General features: G+C 38.8%; 1 protein-coding gene across 1 annotated transcript in view; it reads left to right on the forward strand.

Moving 5' to 3' along the window:
* The first annotated feature begins 2,802 nt into the window (after nt 1-2,802).
* LOC141425820 (cilia- and flagella-associated protein 54-like) overlaps nt 2,803-19,634 on the forward strand; it is a 35,272-nt gene continuing 18,440 nt past the window's right edge. Inside the window, exons 1-2 of the mRNA XM_074084171.1 lie at nt 2,803-2,953; nt 12,465-12,539. Of these exons, the coding sequence (XP_073940272.1) occupies nt 2,921-2,953; nt 12,465-12,539 (108 nt within the window). The 5' untranslated portion in view covers nt 2,803-2,920. The remainder of the gene's footprint in view (nt 2,954-12,464; nt 12,540-19,634) is intronic.

The raw sequence follows: 19,634 nt of genomic DNA on the forward strand, positions 1-19,634 counted from the left end.
AGATGAAAAGTATGAGGGAGAAAGGTGGTGAAAGGTGGTGAGGAGAGATGCCAGGGCAAGATGTCAGGCAGGTGAGGTCACAAGGACTGGATTAGGGTTACCTGATGTTGATCTTTTTTTTCTTTTTAAGCAAATAGCAGAAAACATAAGCACAAGTCAGATACGTACACAGCTGAGCAACAGATTTGGAAATTTTTTTCCTCAAATGCCCAGCTGGCTTTTTCTGGTCTCAGAGTGCTGTTCACAGGGCCAGACTGACCCATTTACCCTGGACTTTACAGTTTGGCATTCATGAACAATCTGCAGCTCAATGTCAAGGAATAATTTGTCTTTCCTACGATCCCAAGTATGAAAGAAAGCAAATATGTGTGTGTGCGTCTGTAAGAATATATATATATGTACATACATATATATATAATTTTTGGCAGAATTGGGTTTTTTAGTGGAGTTATAATTTTTTTTTAGTTAAAACATTTTAAACTATATTATTATTGTACTGGAGGTACATTGTGACATTTACAAAAGTTCTTACAATATATTATAGTTGAATTCACCCCTCCATAATTTTCCTTTATCCCTTCCCCCATTCTTAGAATAGTTTCTACAGCTTTCATTTTTCCATTTCCGTACATGAGTACATAATATTTTCACCATATTTGCCCTCCTATATCCTTTCCTTATATCCGCCTCCTCCCACTGGCACCAACTCCCCAGATAGAACCTGTTTCACCTTCTTGTTTTCCACATTTTTATTTAAGATATCTATACGGAAAGGTTCATTAAGACATTTCCATGTATATGTTTTGTATTCCAAATTGGTTCATCTGCTCCATTTTCTCCTTTCTACTTTAGACTTCTTCTTAAACAGGTATAAAAATTCTATATTTATTCTTATATAGAAAGTACATCATCCATATTCACCTCCTTTACTTCTTTCTTTTACCCTTCCCCTCCTGTTAGTGCCCTCCCCTTAGCATGACCTGCTTTTCATTCTTTTCTTCTGTTGTTTAGGTGTCTGTTCATTGGCCTCAGGAATTTTTGCCTGTGCATTCATTGTGCTTAAATCAGTGTGACCGCCCCCCGCCCACCACACATCCTCTCCACTGTCCCCCAACCCATGTTGTTTAACAGTTTTCAGCATGTTTCCTTATGTTTTGTTTGAATTGAACTCAGGCCCTCATGCTTTCTAGGCAGGTGCTCTACCACTTGAGCCTCACCCCCATCCTTTTTTTGCTTTAGTTATTTTTCAGATAGGGTCTTATGCTTTTTTGCACCGGGTCATTCTTGGACCATGATCCTCCTACCTTATGCCTCCTATATAGCTGGGATTATAGATATGAACCATGCATGGCCTAGTTGTTGAGATGGAGTCTCACTAACTTTGCACAGGCTGCTCTTAAATGCAGTCCTCATCTCTACCTCCAAAGTAGCTGTGATTACAGATGTGTAAGCCACCATGCCTAGCTACTTTTTTTTTTTGAGGTGCTGAGGCTCAAACCCAGTGTGTACATTCCAAGCAAGTGCCTTTTGCCACTTCTGGAGGAGAAAGAATAATTCTGTCTCTAGATGTTAGAATGAAGAAGGGTGTTTTAGAATAGCATCTTCTCTTTATGAGATTTTTTAATGGTTAAGGATATATGTATTTATGTTATGTCCACCTTACAAAAACTCCCTGAGTTAGATGAAGTGGGTTTCGTTACTGCAGCCTTGCATCAGAAGGAATGCCAGGGTCAGAGAGGTTGGTTAAGTGGTTGTTGGGGGTCCCCCAGCCAGATAGAGCCAAGCGTGACTCAGTCCTGTAAGTCCCAATGCACTTTGTTGCAGCATTATTGGAGATGACCCATTGCTTTTTAATGAGAAAGTGTCCAAGCAAACTTTTAACAACAAATCCTTATTTAATCATTGCCTTTTTAGGACAAAAGTTTCTAATGCATACTATAAAGGCCACCCATTTTTTGTTTTTGCCAAGAACCATCTTTAAAATGATCAAGTATTACACCGCGCTACAGATGAGGAGGCCATGGACAACCAGAGTTGACATTCTTACAACACTGTTGACGTCATCTTGCTTATGGATCATTTGCTTATTTTTCATAACAATTCCCTTCCTTAGATGCAAACACAGACACACACAGGCATGCACACTCATGCTGTTCCTGCAGCAGTCAACGAGGGCTGCGAAGTAACCATTGCCTCCTTCCACTGTAAGCCTTCTCTCTTTGGCCTCCACTCATTCACTGGTCTACCTCTCCTTCACAGCATCCACTGTCCACTCCCTCGAGGCCCCAGGAGTTTTCCATCTTCAGCATCACCAATACTGTGTCCTCTGCCTCCTCTTTGACTCTTGTTTTTCCCTCTTTTTTGATTTTCTTCCATACGTCCCTCTGCCTACTCTCCCCACTCCACCCCACCCCAGCACGTTGAAGTACTGTGGGGTCATTGATTGTCCTTTACAAGTCCTTGCCGACCTGTCATACTCTTACCTTCAGGTCAGCCAGACAAAACCTCCTGTTTGTTACCCAGACTTTCCTTGCCCATGCAAAAATTTGGGTGTGTATCTTTGAATCACTGTGCCTCTGTCACTTTGCAATATATATCGACCTGACTGTATAAATGTTATGAGAGTTAAGACTGCACTCTTTGCTCGTGTTTCTTGAATTAAGAAATGACTGAATGTATGATGTTTTGGGATGTCAGAAATCTGACTGTTAAATAAATGAAGGCTTATTTTACACATCTTATTGGTTCTAAAAATAAGCCATGTCTTTCTTAACTTTTCAAATAAAATTCATATGCATTTGCTGTTTTTAGAGTCATTTCAATTCATGAGAAACTATCTAGTCTTGCACAGATAGCTGAAATATCATTGCCCTCAGTTCCTGAAATTAATTCAAGTGAAGACATATGTGAACCAGAAGAAATGGAAGAGAAACCAGTTGACACAGACCTGGAAGTAAGTACGTTATTAAATAACGGAAAATGGCATTGCTATTGCATGATGATGTCATTAAATATAATTATTTAAATTATTGTTTCCTCCACCAAAGCAGAAGCTCTTCCAAATGTATTGACTGCAGGAATCTGAAAGTGAATGCGAAGAACCAATCCAGGGAAATTGTTCAGATATAACTGAATTCCAAGAAACAGTGCCTTGTAACTTTAAAAAATTACTTTTATTTTTCACACTAAATCTATTATTAAATATTTTTATTGCCCAAGTCTGTGAAGAGGAGCTAGAAAATACAGATAAGCATAAATTCTTTGAGTCACTTTTGTGCGTATGCATTCTCACCAGATTCGGGGAGGGATGATTATCCTTACTTTATACTATTAATTTGATCACAGGCTCAGTGGGTTTTATGCCAACTGATGTTTATGTTTTGGAGAAAAGGGTCATTTCCCTTCTGCCCCCTGGAGTTCTGAACCTATTGAGAAATGGGGCACAGGAGATAGATATACGGAGATAGAAATATCAACATCATTACTGATACAGCTGATTAGCAAACTTGGTTTTAGATCTGTGGCCAAATGAGCTAATTAACATTTTACTGCTGAATTTGCCAGACTTGCCCACCTAGGCACACAGTTTTATAGCACACACTTGTTACTGCAGAGCTTCCCTATCCCCTTCTGCCTCCTGCCAGGCTTACTGCAGGTAGGGTTCTTATAAACAGAGATTGCCAACAACTAGCCTAGGATACTTGGTTGTGTTTTCCCAAGCTCACCCATCAGATAATTCACTCCTTTCTCCTGGGGTAAGTTAGTGAAGAGTCCAAAAGCAGTTGAAGTGTCCCTCTTCTCTTGGAAGTAGAGTGGAAATCGTTCACCCTGTATGGGGTAGGAGTAGAAAATACATGTTCTCACTATGTCTTTAAAAAGTTTCCATTTGTTTATGAATCCATTTTCTTGAGATATACATCTATAGTTATCATGGAATAGCTGTTTCTTTCATTGTTTGCCTCCATGCCTATAAATACTCTGCAGTATCAGTTGTGAAAGGTGTCACTCTCCACCCCGGGCTGTTTAGGTCAGCCCCATTGTTAAGTGGGAACCTGCTCCATGTCTGTTCCTGAGAGCATCCAGACTGGTGTCATACGCATCATGTGGAACATTGTAGTCACTGTGGCAGAAGGGAGGAAAGGGGTCAGATCACACACTGTCATTAAAGTTTCCGTCATGTCATTTCCACTAACATTTAACTGGCCAAACAAGTCACATGTTGTCCCGTCCTGCAGGACACATCAGCGTGGGTAGCGAACCTAGAAGGGGAAGAATGAAGGGACAAGAGACACAAAGGAGACAGCAAGACAGGAGTTCTGATCAAGCTGCAAAATTTTATTGTTCACACAGGGGTATTTATGTGCTGAGGGAGTAAGGGGTACGACGAGGTGCAGGCTGGTTGGCTGGTTCTGCTATAGGACTTCTGATAGGGTACACGTTCGCGCCTTTGGCAAGGTAAACTCCCGGAAGAGAAGCAGGGACGGCGCCATCTTGTGCTGGAGATGGAGAAGTTGGGACAAACAACCGCAAAATGTTCCAGGGCAAGGTCAAGACAGAATGGCTCACAAAGGGAGCCTTGTCTCCGACAACATGTTATACTAACAGTATCACTACCAGCTTGGAATAAGGAAAGGAAGCATGAGATATTGTTGAATCATCCAGATGATAGCCATAAATCATTAATTAATTTTTCTTGAGGCATCCATTTTAGGAGATAATCTATTGCTTTTTTTGTTGTTATATACAACAATTTAGCTAATTTGTTACTTTCTACTTCCCTTCTAAATGTTATATTCCAAATTTTAACTAAAGCAAAATTTAATATTCACATTATAATGACCCTCTAACTGTTCACAGTTTTATCAGGTTTGTATACTATGGTTTTTATCCTTTCTTGTAGGTTTCATTGTTTTTCTTTTTGTGGTGCTGGGGATTGAAATCAGGGCCTTGTACTTGTTGGGCAAGTATTCTACCACTTAAGCCATGCCTTCAGCCCTTGTACTTTTTTTTTATTTGTTTTCAGACAGGGTCTTGAAGTGACTTTGCCCAGGCTGGCCTTGAGCAGGACCCTCCTCCTTCTGCATCCTGAGTAACTGGAACAGAGGCTTCATTGCCATGCCCAGCTGTTTGGTTCTCTTTGACTTGACTTTTATTCCTAACACTTCCCATTTATTACATCAGATCTCTAATGTGTTCCATCCATCGATTTTTATTTTACTCAAGGGTTGATACTAGTCACATAATGTCTCTATTTTCTCTCTCAACCCTTCCAACCTCCCATTCCAGTCGAAGCCTGGCTGCTCAGTGGCCTGTGTGTCATGGCCTGATTCTCAGCCTCCCCTTCTTGCTTTCCTGAAGGGTTGAGATACTTCCAATTTGGGTTGTATCCCTGATTTTCTTCTCTGAAAGCTTTTAGGATCTCTTCTTTATTTTTTATCTTGTAGGTCTTTTTCCTTAAGTCATTTTTGGCTAGGTTACTATTTGATTGGTTATCAATAACAAGGTAGTTTTAATTCTTAAATAATATTATTTATATGGCTCTTTTTTTTCTCGCTTACCTCATCTGTGTACTTTTATTAAATGATAATGTAAAAGCTGGCAACTTTCCTGATTTTCAGAGTATGTATGTTGGCATTTTCAGCTCAATTTACCAGTACCATGAGTAAAATGCGTTTTTCATTATTATGAAAGTAGCCAGCTGGATGCAAGAGAATGTATCAGGCAAGTGTCTTAGCCTTTGCACAATGCCACTTTCCAGCACCTACATCTTCTGTGCTCTATGCCTGGATTTAGATTTTTGGTAACATTCAGATGTTAGAACATGAATGGTGCTTATTGAAATACTGAGTGCTTATAAGAAATTCTCCAATAGGTCATATAGCTTGAACTCTCTCAAACCCTGGGAATTTTACGTACAGATATAGTCACACATTTCTCTTATCAAATGCACATTGTCCTCACGTCTATTTTCGAGAATAACTCAGCTCTCTTCATTTCACACTTTTTTTTGTGAAGAGTACTTACAGTCATAGTTTTTCAGTCATAAAGTTATCAAAGTGCTATCTTTGAGCCATAGTCTAGAATATTCTTTGCTAAAAGTGCCCCAAATGTACCCCTACATAGTTCATATGGAAAATGGTTATTTTCTCCCAATGCATCTTTTTTTTTTCCAATTTAGATTGTCTGAGACAGGAGAAGGAATGTCCATAGAGTAAGGATTCCAGAGTGTGCTATGCCAGTTGGCATTACTACCTAGGGTCAGTCAGTTGCTCTTTTCAGGGACTAACTTTCCTCTCATCTCTAAAATCAATAATCTTTTCACTCAAGTACTACTGTGAGATGTAAAGATGGTTTCTTTGAGTAGAATGTGAGTCATCAAAAAATCCCTGGTAGTCAGATGCAGGTGTAAAATTCATCACAATGAACTGAATATCTGAGTCAAGAGGTTGACTGTGAATATTAACAAATCAGGAATAAATGGGAATAAAGAGATGGTGTTTGAATGCAAGTCAAGGAGGAATCCAGAGGACCTACCTTGTCTTAAGGAAGGCTTGTGGCTCGCTTTTATGTCCTGACTTGGTTACGTGTGACTGGGTCAAACTTTGAGTAGAACAAACTCCTTTCAATCTTGATGTTCTCCTCTGTATTTATAAATTTGTTTTATTCACTTAGAAAGTGTTTCTTTAGCTTCAAAGTGGGGGATTTTATGTAAGCTCCAGTTGTTAGTTCTTGTATGTTAAAGAAGGTCACCAGATAGAACTAATACTAACGTCTAGGTGAATTTGCAAGCAAATTAGCTCAGCATTTGAAAGTTGAGAAATGAAAGTAACATAGAAATTTTTCTTTTTTTTCCACAATACTAACCAGCTCTTAAGAAGAGGCTATATTCTGGGCTATATTAAATAAATCTCATTGACTAAATTTGTTAGTTTGCTGTCATGACAACCTTCGCTTGGAGCTAATTAGAAGTTAACTAGGACACTTGAGGAAAACAATTCCAGTCTCAAATTGGACAGGATTTCATGACTTCTCTAATTTGATAAATTTATCTCTATTATAGTGTATATTGACTCTAAGAGCCAGAAACAGGGGCCATTGGTTTGTATGTGGGGTAGTGAATCTTGTTATTTCTCACTCCCTTCATTTATTCTTTCTCACTTCCTTCTTTTTTTTTTTTTGCAAATTTCCTAATGTCCAGAATAATCCAGACACTTTAGAACACAAATATAAATTTAAAATGAACTAGGAGGAGTACAGAACAGGTGTTCAATCACCTCTGGCTTGAAAACTTTGTGTTTCCTTCTAAAATGAAAAACAAAGTCTCAGAATGACTGAATTCTATTAATTTGTCATTTCACAGCTCAAGGTATATTTCAAGTCTATCAGGTGCTTAAAAACTAAAAACTGAAAGATGCCAATTATCCTGATTTTAAGATATAGAAACTTAATACATTTGCCAAGTTGCCTAAGTTAGTTTAGCAAATATTTTTGGAATGCTTGTATGGTACAGAACACTTAAAATTAGCATATAGTCTATCTCAAATCTCAAAGTACTGTGGAAGCACAAAGAAAAATAAAATTGTGAACACACGCATCAATTTTCAAATTCTTTCTGAGAAACTATTATGTGCAAAACTTTCCAGGTTTGGGGAAGTGAGGACATATGGAAGTCAATACAACTGGAAGTCAGTACAACTGGGTCCCTGTCATAGAAGAGCTTAATCACTATATGAGTGTGTCCAGGGATACCCAGAAGTTGTTCATTATGATCCCAGGCATATGGTGGCCCTGTCTTAGCAACCTGTAGCATTCAAAGCCCTCTATTCACAACCACTGAAAATAATCTGAATATTTACAGTCTCTCATAGGAACATCCAAGGGTGAATCTTTCAATAACACACAACAGAACTTTTGTTGTTGTACTAAGGATTGCACATGCTAGGCAAGTGTCCTGCCACAGAATAAGATACCTCACCCTTTTTATTTTGAGACAGGGGCTTGCTAGGTGGCCCAGACTGGCCTTGAACTCTCCATCTTCCTGCTTCAGCCTCCTAAGAAGCTGGGATTACAGATACACATCACTGTGCTTGGCATAGCAAAACTTCCTTTAAATCTTTTTTTTTTAACTGTTTTTGCTAGATTTGTTTTGAAACTATAATGAAATACCTGACATAGTTATTTATATAGAAAAGAGGTTTATTTAGCTTGCTGTTTTGGAGATTCGAAGTTTAAATGACTGATGAGGGACCCCCTGGTGGATGGCAGATGGTAGAGCACCAGCTGAAGAGGATCGCATCTGAAGTCCAGAAGAGAGAAACCTGGGTGGAGCTAGGCTTCCTCCTTCATAACAGTCCTCTCAAGAGAATTCAAGGGGTTGCATGAGAACAGGTGCCCTGTGATCTCAGGGCCTTTCAGTCCCCAGTACCGCCACTCTGGGGACCAAGCCTTCAATTACATGAACCTTTGCGGGGGACACAATTACACCATATCCAAACTGTAGCACCAACCATCTTGCTCTGGTATCTTGCCAACATCCACAGCCCTCCAACGTCTGTTTCATTTCCTTCACACTCCAAAACTGTCCCTCCAACTCAGAGTATTTTGTTTCTTTTCTGCTTCCTGCCCTAACTCAGCAATTTCTTATCTAGTTCAACTTAGTGTTTCTGATTTTCAGTCTTCTTATTTTCTCATTAGTTGGATTCATACTACATAGAAGGGTGAGGGTTCTGGAATATTCCTTCTCTCAATGGTAGAGCTGTTGATTAAACTATTCTACTTGATCATTTTTTAAATTTCACTTACATAGATTATTTGTGTGATGAGAGAGAAATCTGACTATGTACTTGTTAAGTAGTTAAGACAGCATTTTATGGCTTCTGTAGACTGAAATAAAGGCTGTTTTTCCTTATACCCCCAAATATTCTATACTTTTACTGTATTGCTTTAATAATCTCTTTCTGTTCCTTGACTGAATTCCTTTGCTTATGGATTTGTTTTTATATCTCCAGTGTCAACCCCGGAACTGACATGGAGTGCCTCCTCAATAGTTGTTTGAGAAACTTCTAGTTGGAGGCCTGTGGAGAAAGCTCATTTCAGACTGAGGATAGAGCAAAAGAGATGAGATACGAGGTTTTGGAACTGAATCTTCTATTCAGGGGACACCAATAAGACAGCTGTTGTGGCAGAACAGGGAGGGCATGTGGTGGGAGGCGGAGCTGGAGAGATGGGTGGCATTAGCTCCTCTTCTCGGGTCTCACCATACCATGCTGGAGGAGTCTGTCTCCTGTTCCTCTCACTGGACCAAGCCCCCTTAAGGCTCTTTGTGTCTTCTTCATCCCTGTTCTCACCCCATAGCATGTAGGAGGCAGTCCACAGGTGTTCAGTGAATAAATGGTGCATGAACTTTTTCTGTAGGAAAGGGCTTTGCAATGGTGAGTTGGATTGGGGGAGTAGGAGAATGTGGAGGCAGTATCTCACCTAGAAGGGCATCTTACTTAGAAAGGCATCTCACAATTTACCTACAGTTTGGTAAGACAACCATGGTGGTATGTGTAGGAGAAAAGAAGGAAGTAGGAGTTCAAAGGTTGGAAAACAGGAAGATTTCCATGTTACAGGTGAAAGATGATGATTTCAACTAAGTGTAAGAATAGGCTTTAATATCTTCAAGTCACTGAGAGAGCCATTCCCCCCTAGAATCACAGGTGTTTTCCTTTTAAGGGAAAGGTGGCAAAGCCTGAGCCAGGCTCTCCCTGCCCCCCCAGTAACTACAGTATGCCTCCTACTACTTTCTGACTAGGATTGATGAGCTCTGTGCTTTCTGTCTCCATGAACATGGCAGCAGGTCATGTGAGGTGCTCACAACGCCAACCTCTAGTCAGCCAATTTCACAGTGTGTCTATGTGGTTCACCTCAAATAACACCAGAGCAATAAAATGTTGCTGAGGTGAAATTTCTACTTGATAAATGTTGAGACAGGCAGTGGGAGACATTTGTCAGGTAACATTGCTGTCTTCATCTGTCGTTAGATGAAATGATTAATGGTATAGGCAGCGTTATTTTGTTTGATAGTTCTTGATGAAATCATGACAATAACCCACCATGGGTGTTACCAAAATCTTATATAGAGAGAGATTAACCAGTGCCAAGAACTCAATTAGAGACAGAGATATAAATAAATCAGGAGCAGATAAGTGGATGTATGATCCCCTCTACCTAGTAAAGTGGACCAGGAACCTGGAAGGTCCATCATCAGGGTATCCCCTGATCAGTGCTGGGCCTCCTGCCTGCCCTCTATCCTTTTTAGACCATGGTCACTTCCTGCCCAAATGGTTTGAGTAGCCTCCTAGCTAATTTCTCTTCCTCTTGTCTCTTACCAGGAAAATTCACCATTAAATTGTGGTCAAAATTTTATATACATATATAAAATTTATATAATATATAATTTATATAATATATACATAATTATATAATATATATGTATGAGTACACACATAAATACATTTTTGGACAGTACTAAGGTTTGAACTCAGGGCCTCATTCTTGCTAGAGGTGCTCTACCTTTTGAACTATACCTCAGCCCCTTTTCACTTTAGTTATTTTTAAGATAGGGTCTTGTGTTTTTGCCTGGGGCAGGCCTCAGACTGCAGTCTTCCTATCTGTGCCTTCTGAATAGCTGGGTTACAGGCATGCACCACCATGCTTGACTTATCTGTTAATGATGTAGTCTTGCTAACTTTTTGCCTGGCCTGGCCTTGAACCACAGTTCTCCCAATCTTCATCAATCAGAATTACATTTTTAAGGCAATCCCTACCTCCTCCCAATTTCCCACACAATAAAATCCAAATTCCTTATTAGTATGTGATCTATTATAAATTTACTGTCTAGCCTATTTGTTACCACTCTCCATACTTCTTAGACATGCCTACTGAAAAGACAGTTAGATTCCTTGTGTTCCTCGAATGCTCACTGCTCCTTGCTCACAGGGTCTTTCCTCCTGGATTGTTCCTGTCCCCTTTATCTACAGGTTTAAATCCTATTACTCTTTCAGTTCATGTGAACCTTCTTCCAGGAAGTTCTTTCTTATTCATCATACCAAGAATTGCTCTCTCCCACCTCTAGGATCTGATAACCTGTCATAACTACCTGTGTTCTGACTACATTCTACTTGGTATTTAATTTAGTTATGCATGAACTCATTTTTCTCAGTAATTGTAAATTTTGTGAGGATAAGGTCTGTTTCTTCATCTTTGTGTCCAAAAGCACCTAATATAATATATTGAATGTTCGTTAAATTGAATTGTATTAGCTGTTGTTTTATAACTCTAAAATTGGATCTTTTCCATGTGCTTACATTTATTAAAACTTAGATAGGACATGGTTTGGGGCTGTAAAAGTCTATTGTTTATGTCTTCATTTTAAGGTTTTAACCAACATTGCCCAGTTCTAACTTAAAAACTAATGTATTTTTTATCATTTCAATATTCTGAATGCTAGTACTTATATGTGTCAATACTACCTTAAAAACAAATTATTGCTTCCTTCAGGAATGGATGCTAGCAACATTGTGAGGTAGGCATAGCTTATCTCTGACAATCTCATAGTCATAATTCCTTTAGTTGTAAGTAAATTAAAAAAACACTGCCCTCAAGTAATGTAGATTTGGAGGGAGGAGGCCAAGGACTAAAAAAAAAAAGCTCACAGAAAGTGCAACTAGAGAGTCAGGAGCCATAGCTGCCCTCTGGTGTGCAATAGATGTAACTTCTTTCTCATCTCTTGTTCCTCCTCTTACCTGTTTTGCAAGTGACCCAGTGATTGACTTCTCCAACTCAGCACCTGACCTCTCAGCTCACACAGCCAGTACTGACCAAAGTTCTCCTCTGTTATCCTTCTTCCCATGAAGTCACAATGCTGGGGAATCTGACTGATTCAGCCCTGCCCATGGGTAGGTCTGTCTTGGGTCAGATGTCCACCCATAAACACAGCTGTGTCAGTGCAGTGACAGCCATGGGCAGTATCATCAGTAGATGGTGTCTGCATGTGTTGACACCTCTCTCCTTTTTCATTCACTCTTCCCATTTCTTTCTCAACTACCAGTCATTCTTTTGTACTTAAAGCCTTTTTGTGAAACTGAGTCTCTTCATTCCAGGGCTCTCTTCTCAAAAGAACAGTGATTTTCCAAAACCTTATTTTGGTGTGAATTATTTTGCTATTATTCTCTGTAACAAATGAATTTTAGCAATGAATATACAGAGAACGAAACCTAAATTAATGTATTATTCATAATTAGTTGCAGATCTTATATTTTGTGGACATCTTGTATCAGAAATTGTGATTTCTCATCCTTTGTCATCTTGGGAACCTGTGTTGATTTATGCAAAATAAGAGAAAATAGTTTTATAATTAAATATGCACCAATCGTGCCCATAATATTAACCTCACTGTATTGCTTCTTTTTTATTTCTAGAGCATGATTATTAAATGTTGCTCTGAAATAGAAGCTCTGTTTGTGACTGATAAGGAACCAACACCACTCACCGAGGTATGTACATCTCCTATACAACTATCTATCTTTTTTACATGTCTGACATAATTTACTCCTCTATGCTATAAAGCTATCTGATTCATTCACAGGTGCTACTTTTGCCCAGAAACGGCAACTGAAAGCATCTAATTGCAAATAGAAAGGTCCTCACCCTCCTTCATTAGTCTGAAAAAGCAATAAATACGAGCTTACAATACCATACTACTTTGGTTAAAATATTCTTTGTAAAAATTCACCTAATACAGAAGATTATGAAGAGGGTCATTTTAAGATCACTTCACATCTACCATTCAGAGAACAATGCCTACTGACCTTTGGAGACTATCTAGAATTTTCTCCATATATAAATAAAATTTTAAAAATTTTAAATCAATAATATTACACTTTACAAACATTCTGTAACTTGCTTTTTCATTGACCAATGATATCATGGAAATATTTTCTAGGAAGTTTACCTTGTTGGATTTAATGCCTACTTAATAGTTTTGTGTATTATAGTGCTAGACACTGTTTACATAGCTAGATACTTACTGATGGATCTTGAGGTACATATATATGTATACATATTTATAGATTATATTTACATATAAAATACATTTTACTATGTACTATATATTATATCATCTATACAGTAGAATATGGCTTATACAAAACCTTCTAATTTTGCCATTTGGAAGTATATATGTAGTTTAGTGACATGAAGTACACTCACGATGCTGTACAGCCATTACCATTATCCACCTACAAACGGAAGCTTTGTGTCCACTGAGTAATTGACTTTCCCGTGCTCGTACCACCCCTCCTTCCCTAATGCCTAGTGATCTCTCTTCTACTTTCTGTCTTTCTGAATTTGCCTCTCCTAGGTGCTTCAGATAAATGAACTCATGTAATAGGAATATGTATGTATCTGGTTTAATTCATTTAGCACAATGTTTTCAAACTTACCTATGCTGTGGCATGTATCAGTATTTTTTTATTCCTTTTTAAGGCTGAATAACACAGCATTGCATTTGTATGCCTCATTTGTTTATCCATCTGTTAATAGATATTTGGATTTTTTTGCTTTTGGCTTTTGTAATAATATTGGTGTGAATATGGGTGTACAAGTAGATTTTTGAGTCTTATTTTCAGTTCTTGGGGTTTATACCTAGGAGTGGAATTACTAAATAACATGGTAATTCAATGCTTAACTTTTTGAGGAATCCCCAAACTGTTTTCCCCAGCAGCTGTACAATTTATACTCCTACTAACAAGGCACAAGTGCTCCAATTTCTCCACATTCTGGAAAAACACTTGTTATTTCATAATGCCCTCCTAATAGGTGTGGAGCGGTATCTTATTTTGATTTGTATTTCTTTGATGATTAATGATATTAAGCTTCTTGTCATGTGTCTATTAGCCATTTGTATATCTTCCTTAGGGACAGATCTATTCCATCGTTTGCCCATTTTTGAATTGGTAGATACATTTTGATGTATGATTGCAAATGGCCCTTCAGAAATGTTACATCAGTTCTTTTCTGCCATCAATAGTAGATGAGAAGAGGCACTTCAACCGCTGGTCAACTAATTTTAATTAGATTTTTAGTAGCCAAATTTATTTTGAAGAGCTAAAAGTAGAAGAAACATTAGTAATCATTTTCTTTGCTTGCGATGTAATTTATTGTCAAATCTATAGGAATTAGGCTAGTGTGCAGGAGGCCACCATGGGATCCCAGTAGGGCAGGATTCACCCACCTAAGGAAGGGTGCCTCCCACTTGAACCTCAGGCTGTACTTCCACTGAAAGAAAGACTGACGGTGCTGGGTTGGGACATGAGCATTTATGAACTTACCCCAAGAAATAAATTGTTAAATAAAACTACATGCTTTAGTGAAGCTGTTTTTTTTGGGGGGGGGGGTTGGGAGGGTTGTTTTTTTTTGTTTTGTTTTATTTTTGTCACCAGTATGTAATTTTGCTGTGTAATTTGGTTCCTTACTGGTTTGAAGATAAAAAAGGTGATCCTCGATCAAGAGATAAGATACATCATACAGAAATTGCACAGTAATTTTTCTTGGCTGTACAAGTGTAGTTGGACTATTGTTTTTCACTCAGAATTTTTAGCAGAGTACCTGATAATAATAATGTTAGTAATAATTGAAATGCAAATACTACTAGCAGTAATTTTTTTTCTTTTTTTATTCATTCTTTTATTTTTTAGCAATAGTGATAATAACAATAGTCAATATTTATTGAGCACATGGCATGTGCAAACATTGTTAAGCATTTGAAATGCATTACCTCATTTAATGTTACAAGAATCTTAAAGTTGGTTACTATTACTATCCCCATGTTAGAGATGGGGAAACTGATGCACAGGAAAATTAACTGAATTCTAAAGATCTCACAACTTACGTGTGGAGGAGTCAAGAGTCAAATACAGGGCTGCTTAAATCCAGAGTCAGGGAGTGTTATACTAGAATAGTGGGACCAGTTGAGAAAGTGAGGATGAGAAAGTAAAGATTGGTGGTGTGGATTAATCTTTAAGACAGTTTGGGACTGTAGGAAAACTACTTGAGGGAGACAGAGTCCAAGGAGGATGTTCCAATAGAGCAGTCATAAGGGAAAGGAATTAGGAGGGGTAGAGGTTACCTGGAAGGACAATGGATGGAGCAGGTCAAAGAGATGGCAAGGATCAGGAAGACCTGAGTCACACAAGTGAGAAAGGCCTGGAAGCAGAGGGAAAACACTTCACCCTCTAGGACTGATCATGGTGGGAAGGGATATAAGTAAGTTTGTAAGAAAAAGGTATGGGAAGCTAGGGCAGTTTCTCCAGTGGTTTCAGTTTTCCCAGTGAAGTGGAGGCAAGTGTGTCTATTGGAACGAGGCAAGAAGGTTGAGGACACAGTCTTCCAAGAGAGGGGGAGGATCTTGAATCTCATGGACTTTGAGTGCAGTAGGTGAAAAGGCGGATGCAGGACAAATAACAAAATGGATAGCCCCATTGAGACTTGAAAGTCATAAATTTGTTAGGGCACTAGGCCTCTTGGCTTGTGATTTTTCTCCAGTAGCACTTGGCTTCTTTCATACAGAAATGGAAAAATGCCCATAGAGGCATATTGTTTTATGGACCAACCAGATACATGGGAAGTAAGAGTACTGATGACACAGTGACAACCTTGAGGAGGCTGGGTGGGTTGGAGCAGCTCTAAATTTATCTCATCATCAATGGAAGTGCTTCTCCTTCTCCTTCACTCTGAGAAATCACCACTATAGCCAGACATGTGCCATTATCTCTCAAGTCCCTATCGAACATAAATTAGCTGATGCAACCTGCTTTCTTAAGAATATTTTCAATTTAAGTGGGGATGGGAGTATAAGAGCGATTGAATTTGATCAAAGCACATTATATGTATGTATGGAAATATCGCAATGAAACACTTTGTGAAAGAGAGAAAAGAACTGAAAAAATATTTTCAATGTGATCTATAAATTCTTTAATAACTTTCACCTTGTTATTATGTGCATTATGAATGTATATTTCTTTTTACATGGCCAAATTTAGTGTGCCCAATTCTGTTCTTTCTTATTTTTTCAAATTATCATTTTGATATGTTGATGCTAAGATATTGACATCAACCATTCACTAGTGATTAAAATAATTATTATTCCACTATGTTAACATCCCTTAGTTTATTTAGTCATTTGTTCCTTTATGTCTGATATAGTGATTTCACTATGTTACTGTCTGTACCTTATCAACCCTTATGACTTTTTAGTGTCCTAAATAATCACTCTATAATGCTAGCCTCTTAATGAGTTATTGTGTAAAAGTGGGTAATAATACATTCAACCTGTGTTAAGTTAACCAAGGCTGGTGTCTTCATTACTTCCTTCTTAAGCCCTTGGCTTCTAGCTCTGCAGTTAATAGCTTTTAATGAAAATGTGTTACAATGACGTGCTTCCATATTTGTCGCCCCTACTGGTGCTGATTGGATCTTGCATAATAAGATTGGATCTTATGTTTTTTATTCTCAGTGCTTTGTCCAGTGTCTGGCCCTAGCAGGTGTTCAATAAGTGTTAAATGAATGAGTAACTCATGACACGTTTTCCAGATATAGTCCTTGATTGCAGTTCTAGCCCTGACATTAACATTGAATGTGGGGCCATCGGTTTCAGTCATTTGTACAGTAAACATCTGTGAAGTGCCTCCTCTTGTGGCAGCCATTGGGATAGGCACAGGGATGCAGAAGTGAAAAACAGAGTCTCTGCCTCAAGAGAGTCCACAGGTTAGTGTAAGTGATAGATGTCACAGAAGCAATTGCAGTACAGAGTGGAAACAGACCTGAGACTTGAGCCCACTCCTCGGTTCCTATCACAGTCTCTCACTATAGCTTTGGTATCTTTTTAGAAGGGTTTACTAGTTCCCTCTATGAAATTAAGTTAGTGTCCCATTGTTAAAGTTTTTAATCACTTTTAAAAGTGATTGCAAGGTAATAGAGTATCCTTCAGAAAATACAAACATGATCAAGGGCATTTATGGATGCATTTTCCTCTGATTAGAAAAGTCTTTGAGAGATAAGGCACAAAACAAGCCTCGGCTCTGGCAGTAGGCTTAGCAGTGAGGGCATGATTTATGGTTTTGCTATAAGGATGGAGACAATGAGGGAAAAAAAATGTCAGCTGAGTCATCTCCATTTAAGAACTGCAGCTGAGTGCAAGGCCCAGGACTGGAGCCACTGGAGGAATCAGAGATGACAAAGATGGTCCTTGCCCATAAGAGTCTGATAGTCTAGAAAGAATGGATGGGGCTTATGCTTACATAGGGGAAGATGATGACTGTAGTTTTAAACAGATGATTCAGATGATTGTTGTACACGAAGTTGGGGAAAATGAGGGGGAGAGTTTAAAAGACCTGTCCAAAGTCACACAGCAGATAACTGACTCAGCCCAAACTAGCAGACTCCAGGGCCTGCTGTCAACCATATCATTATCCTGATGCCAGTCCTGCTCAGCTTTTTCAGTTTGGGGATTCTTGGCCATGTAGGTTGAGGGGCTAGATTAACAACATGTCCCCAAGTGAGAGTTAGAGTCAGTTTACAAAGTAGCATACGTGATGGTTAATAGACAGGATGGAGAACAGAATTGCTTGGCTCCAAATCCCAGCCCAACTCTGCTTCTTTCTAGTTACACAACCTTAGGCAAGTTGTTTAACTTCAATACTTTGGTTTCCCTATTTGTAAAATAATACTTAATACATAGATGTCAACCTGTGTAACAAATAGACTCTCCAAAGACTAGAAACTTTATTCAGGAATAAACACTGTGAGCATAACCAAGGAGGCTGAAGCAAGAGGAGTTTTTTAAAGGCAAAATAAAGTTGTTTTGAAATAATAGTTCTTTGCTACAAGAATTAACAAGGATGGTGTTAGTCCAAAGTTGAACAGGTTGGGTGAACATCTTTGCAAGAGGTGTACTTTGTGTAAGGTTGTAGTGGCTGTTGTACAAGGTTGCAGTTCTGAAGAAGCTTTTGTGATAGTTCTTGTTATCTGATGTATGTGTAGGAGATAGCCTCCTTCACAGCTTCCTGGCTATATTTTTTGTTTTGGTAGGGTTTGACACAAGTGACTCAATTTTCACATAGGGTTTTTGTGTGGATTAAGTGAATTAACATATAAAACTCTTAGCAGTGCCTGGCACATACTAAGCAAAATAATTAATATTATATATCATCTGAAAGCTACCTGAGTTCACTTGGATGAGATCCTTGAAGGGTCCCTTAGAAGTGGCCATAGCAGAAAAACAACATAATACCAAGAACACAGTACATTCACAAGAGGCTGGAGTCGTAATGCAAGTGACAGGAGTGGCTATATGTGTCACTTAACCACATGTGTTCCCATTCTCATCTGTTCTGATTACTGTTGTTACGCAATAAAGCATTCCAAACTTAATGTCGTAAAATGACTGCCATTACATTCGGCTCAAGGATTCTGTTGGTGTCATTTGGGGAAGGGGGCAGTATGTCTTTGTCCCATGGTATCTGGAGCATTGGCTGGGAAGACTTGAAGGTTCTGGGCGGTGGGAAGGGGTGGAATCACTGCAGGCTCATTTGGTCTGGTAGTTTATTCTGACATGTCAGCTGAGTGTGGGAACACAGTGTGGCTGGGGACTACAACACAGCATGAGACCTTCCTCTGTGGCTGGTTGCACCTCCTTACATGGAGGCCTGAATTTCAAGAATGATCCTCCCAAGAGAACCAGGCAAAATCTCTATCACCATTTATGCCCTAGCTTTGAAAATTCCCTAAAGACTCTTCCCTGCTTGTTCCAAATCCACCCAGACTCAAGGTTAGGCACAGACTCCACCCATTTGTGGGAAGAATATCAAAGTCAAATTGTAAGAAGGGCAAGCTGGTTGGGAGCTGTTGTTGCAGATATTGTGGGAAAACTACTGTGCCACAGCATCCGAATGAAGTGTTCACAAAAATTCTAGACCTGTTCCTCTCCTGAGAGGAAGCTGCTCCTGGGAACCTGCTCAGGCAGTTTTTAAGGTTGGTAAGAGATCTTCCCTAAATATACGAGGTGACGTCATGGAGTTGCTGAATGTGTTTATGCACACAGTGTAGAGGACCAACTAAGTGAATTCTCAATGCTCCCTTTCAGATAACCTCTGCTGTCTTTCTGGGTGTTAGGTGGGGTTGCATGTGCTCTTGTAAACGTGGAACAGCTACTCTTCTCTTTTTTTAAGAATGCTAAATCCTAAGGTTGTGCTAGGATATTTAACTCCCTTTAGCTATTTTTTTTAACATTACTGTATGCCTCTTAGTTTCTCTTTAACAAAACTTCCCAAGTAATAGTAATGACACATTCTAATTTTCACTTACAGCATTGAGTGCAAGGTTGCACATATGCCATAGTAGGTATTTAATAAGTATTAAAAATTAATTATATTAATGTATCATTTTTTGGTTGAGAATTGCAGGGTTTCTTTCTTTCTTTCATTCTTCCTCTTTCTTTCTCTTTTTTTTTTGTACCAGCCAAGGGCTGTCTGAATAGATTTTATGGGCATCTAGAATTACATCTTCATTCTGTGAGACATTATTATTCCATC

The sequence above is a fragment of the Castor canadensis genome, chromosome 8, assembly GCF_047511655.1.
Source record: "Castor canadensis chromosome 8, mCasCan1.hap1v2, whole genome shotgun sequence".
NCBI lineage: Eukaryota > Metazoa > Chordata > Mammalia > Rodentia > Castoridae > Castor > Castor canadensis.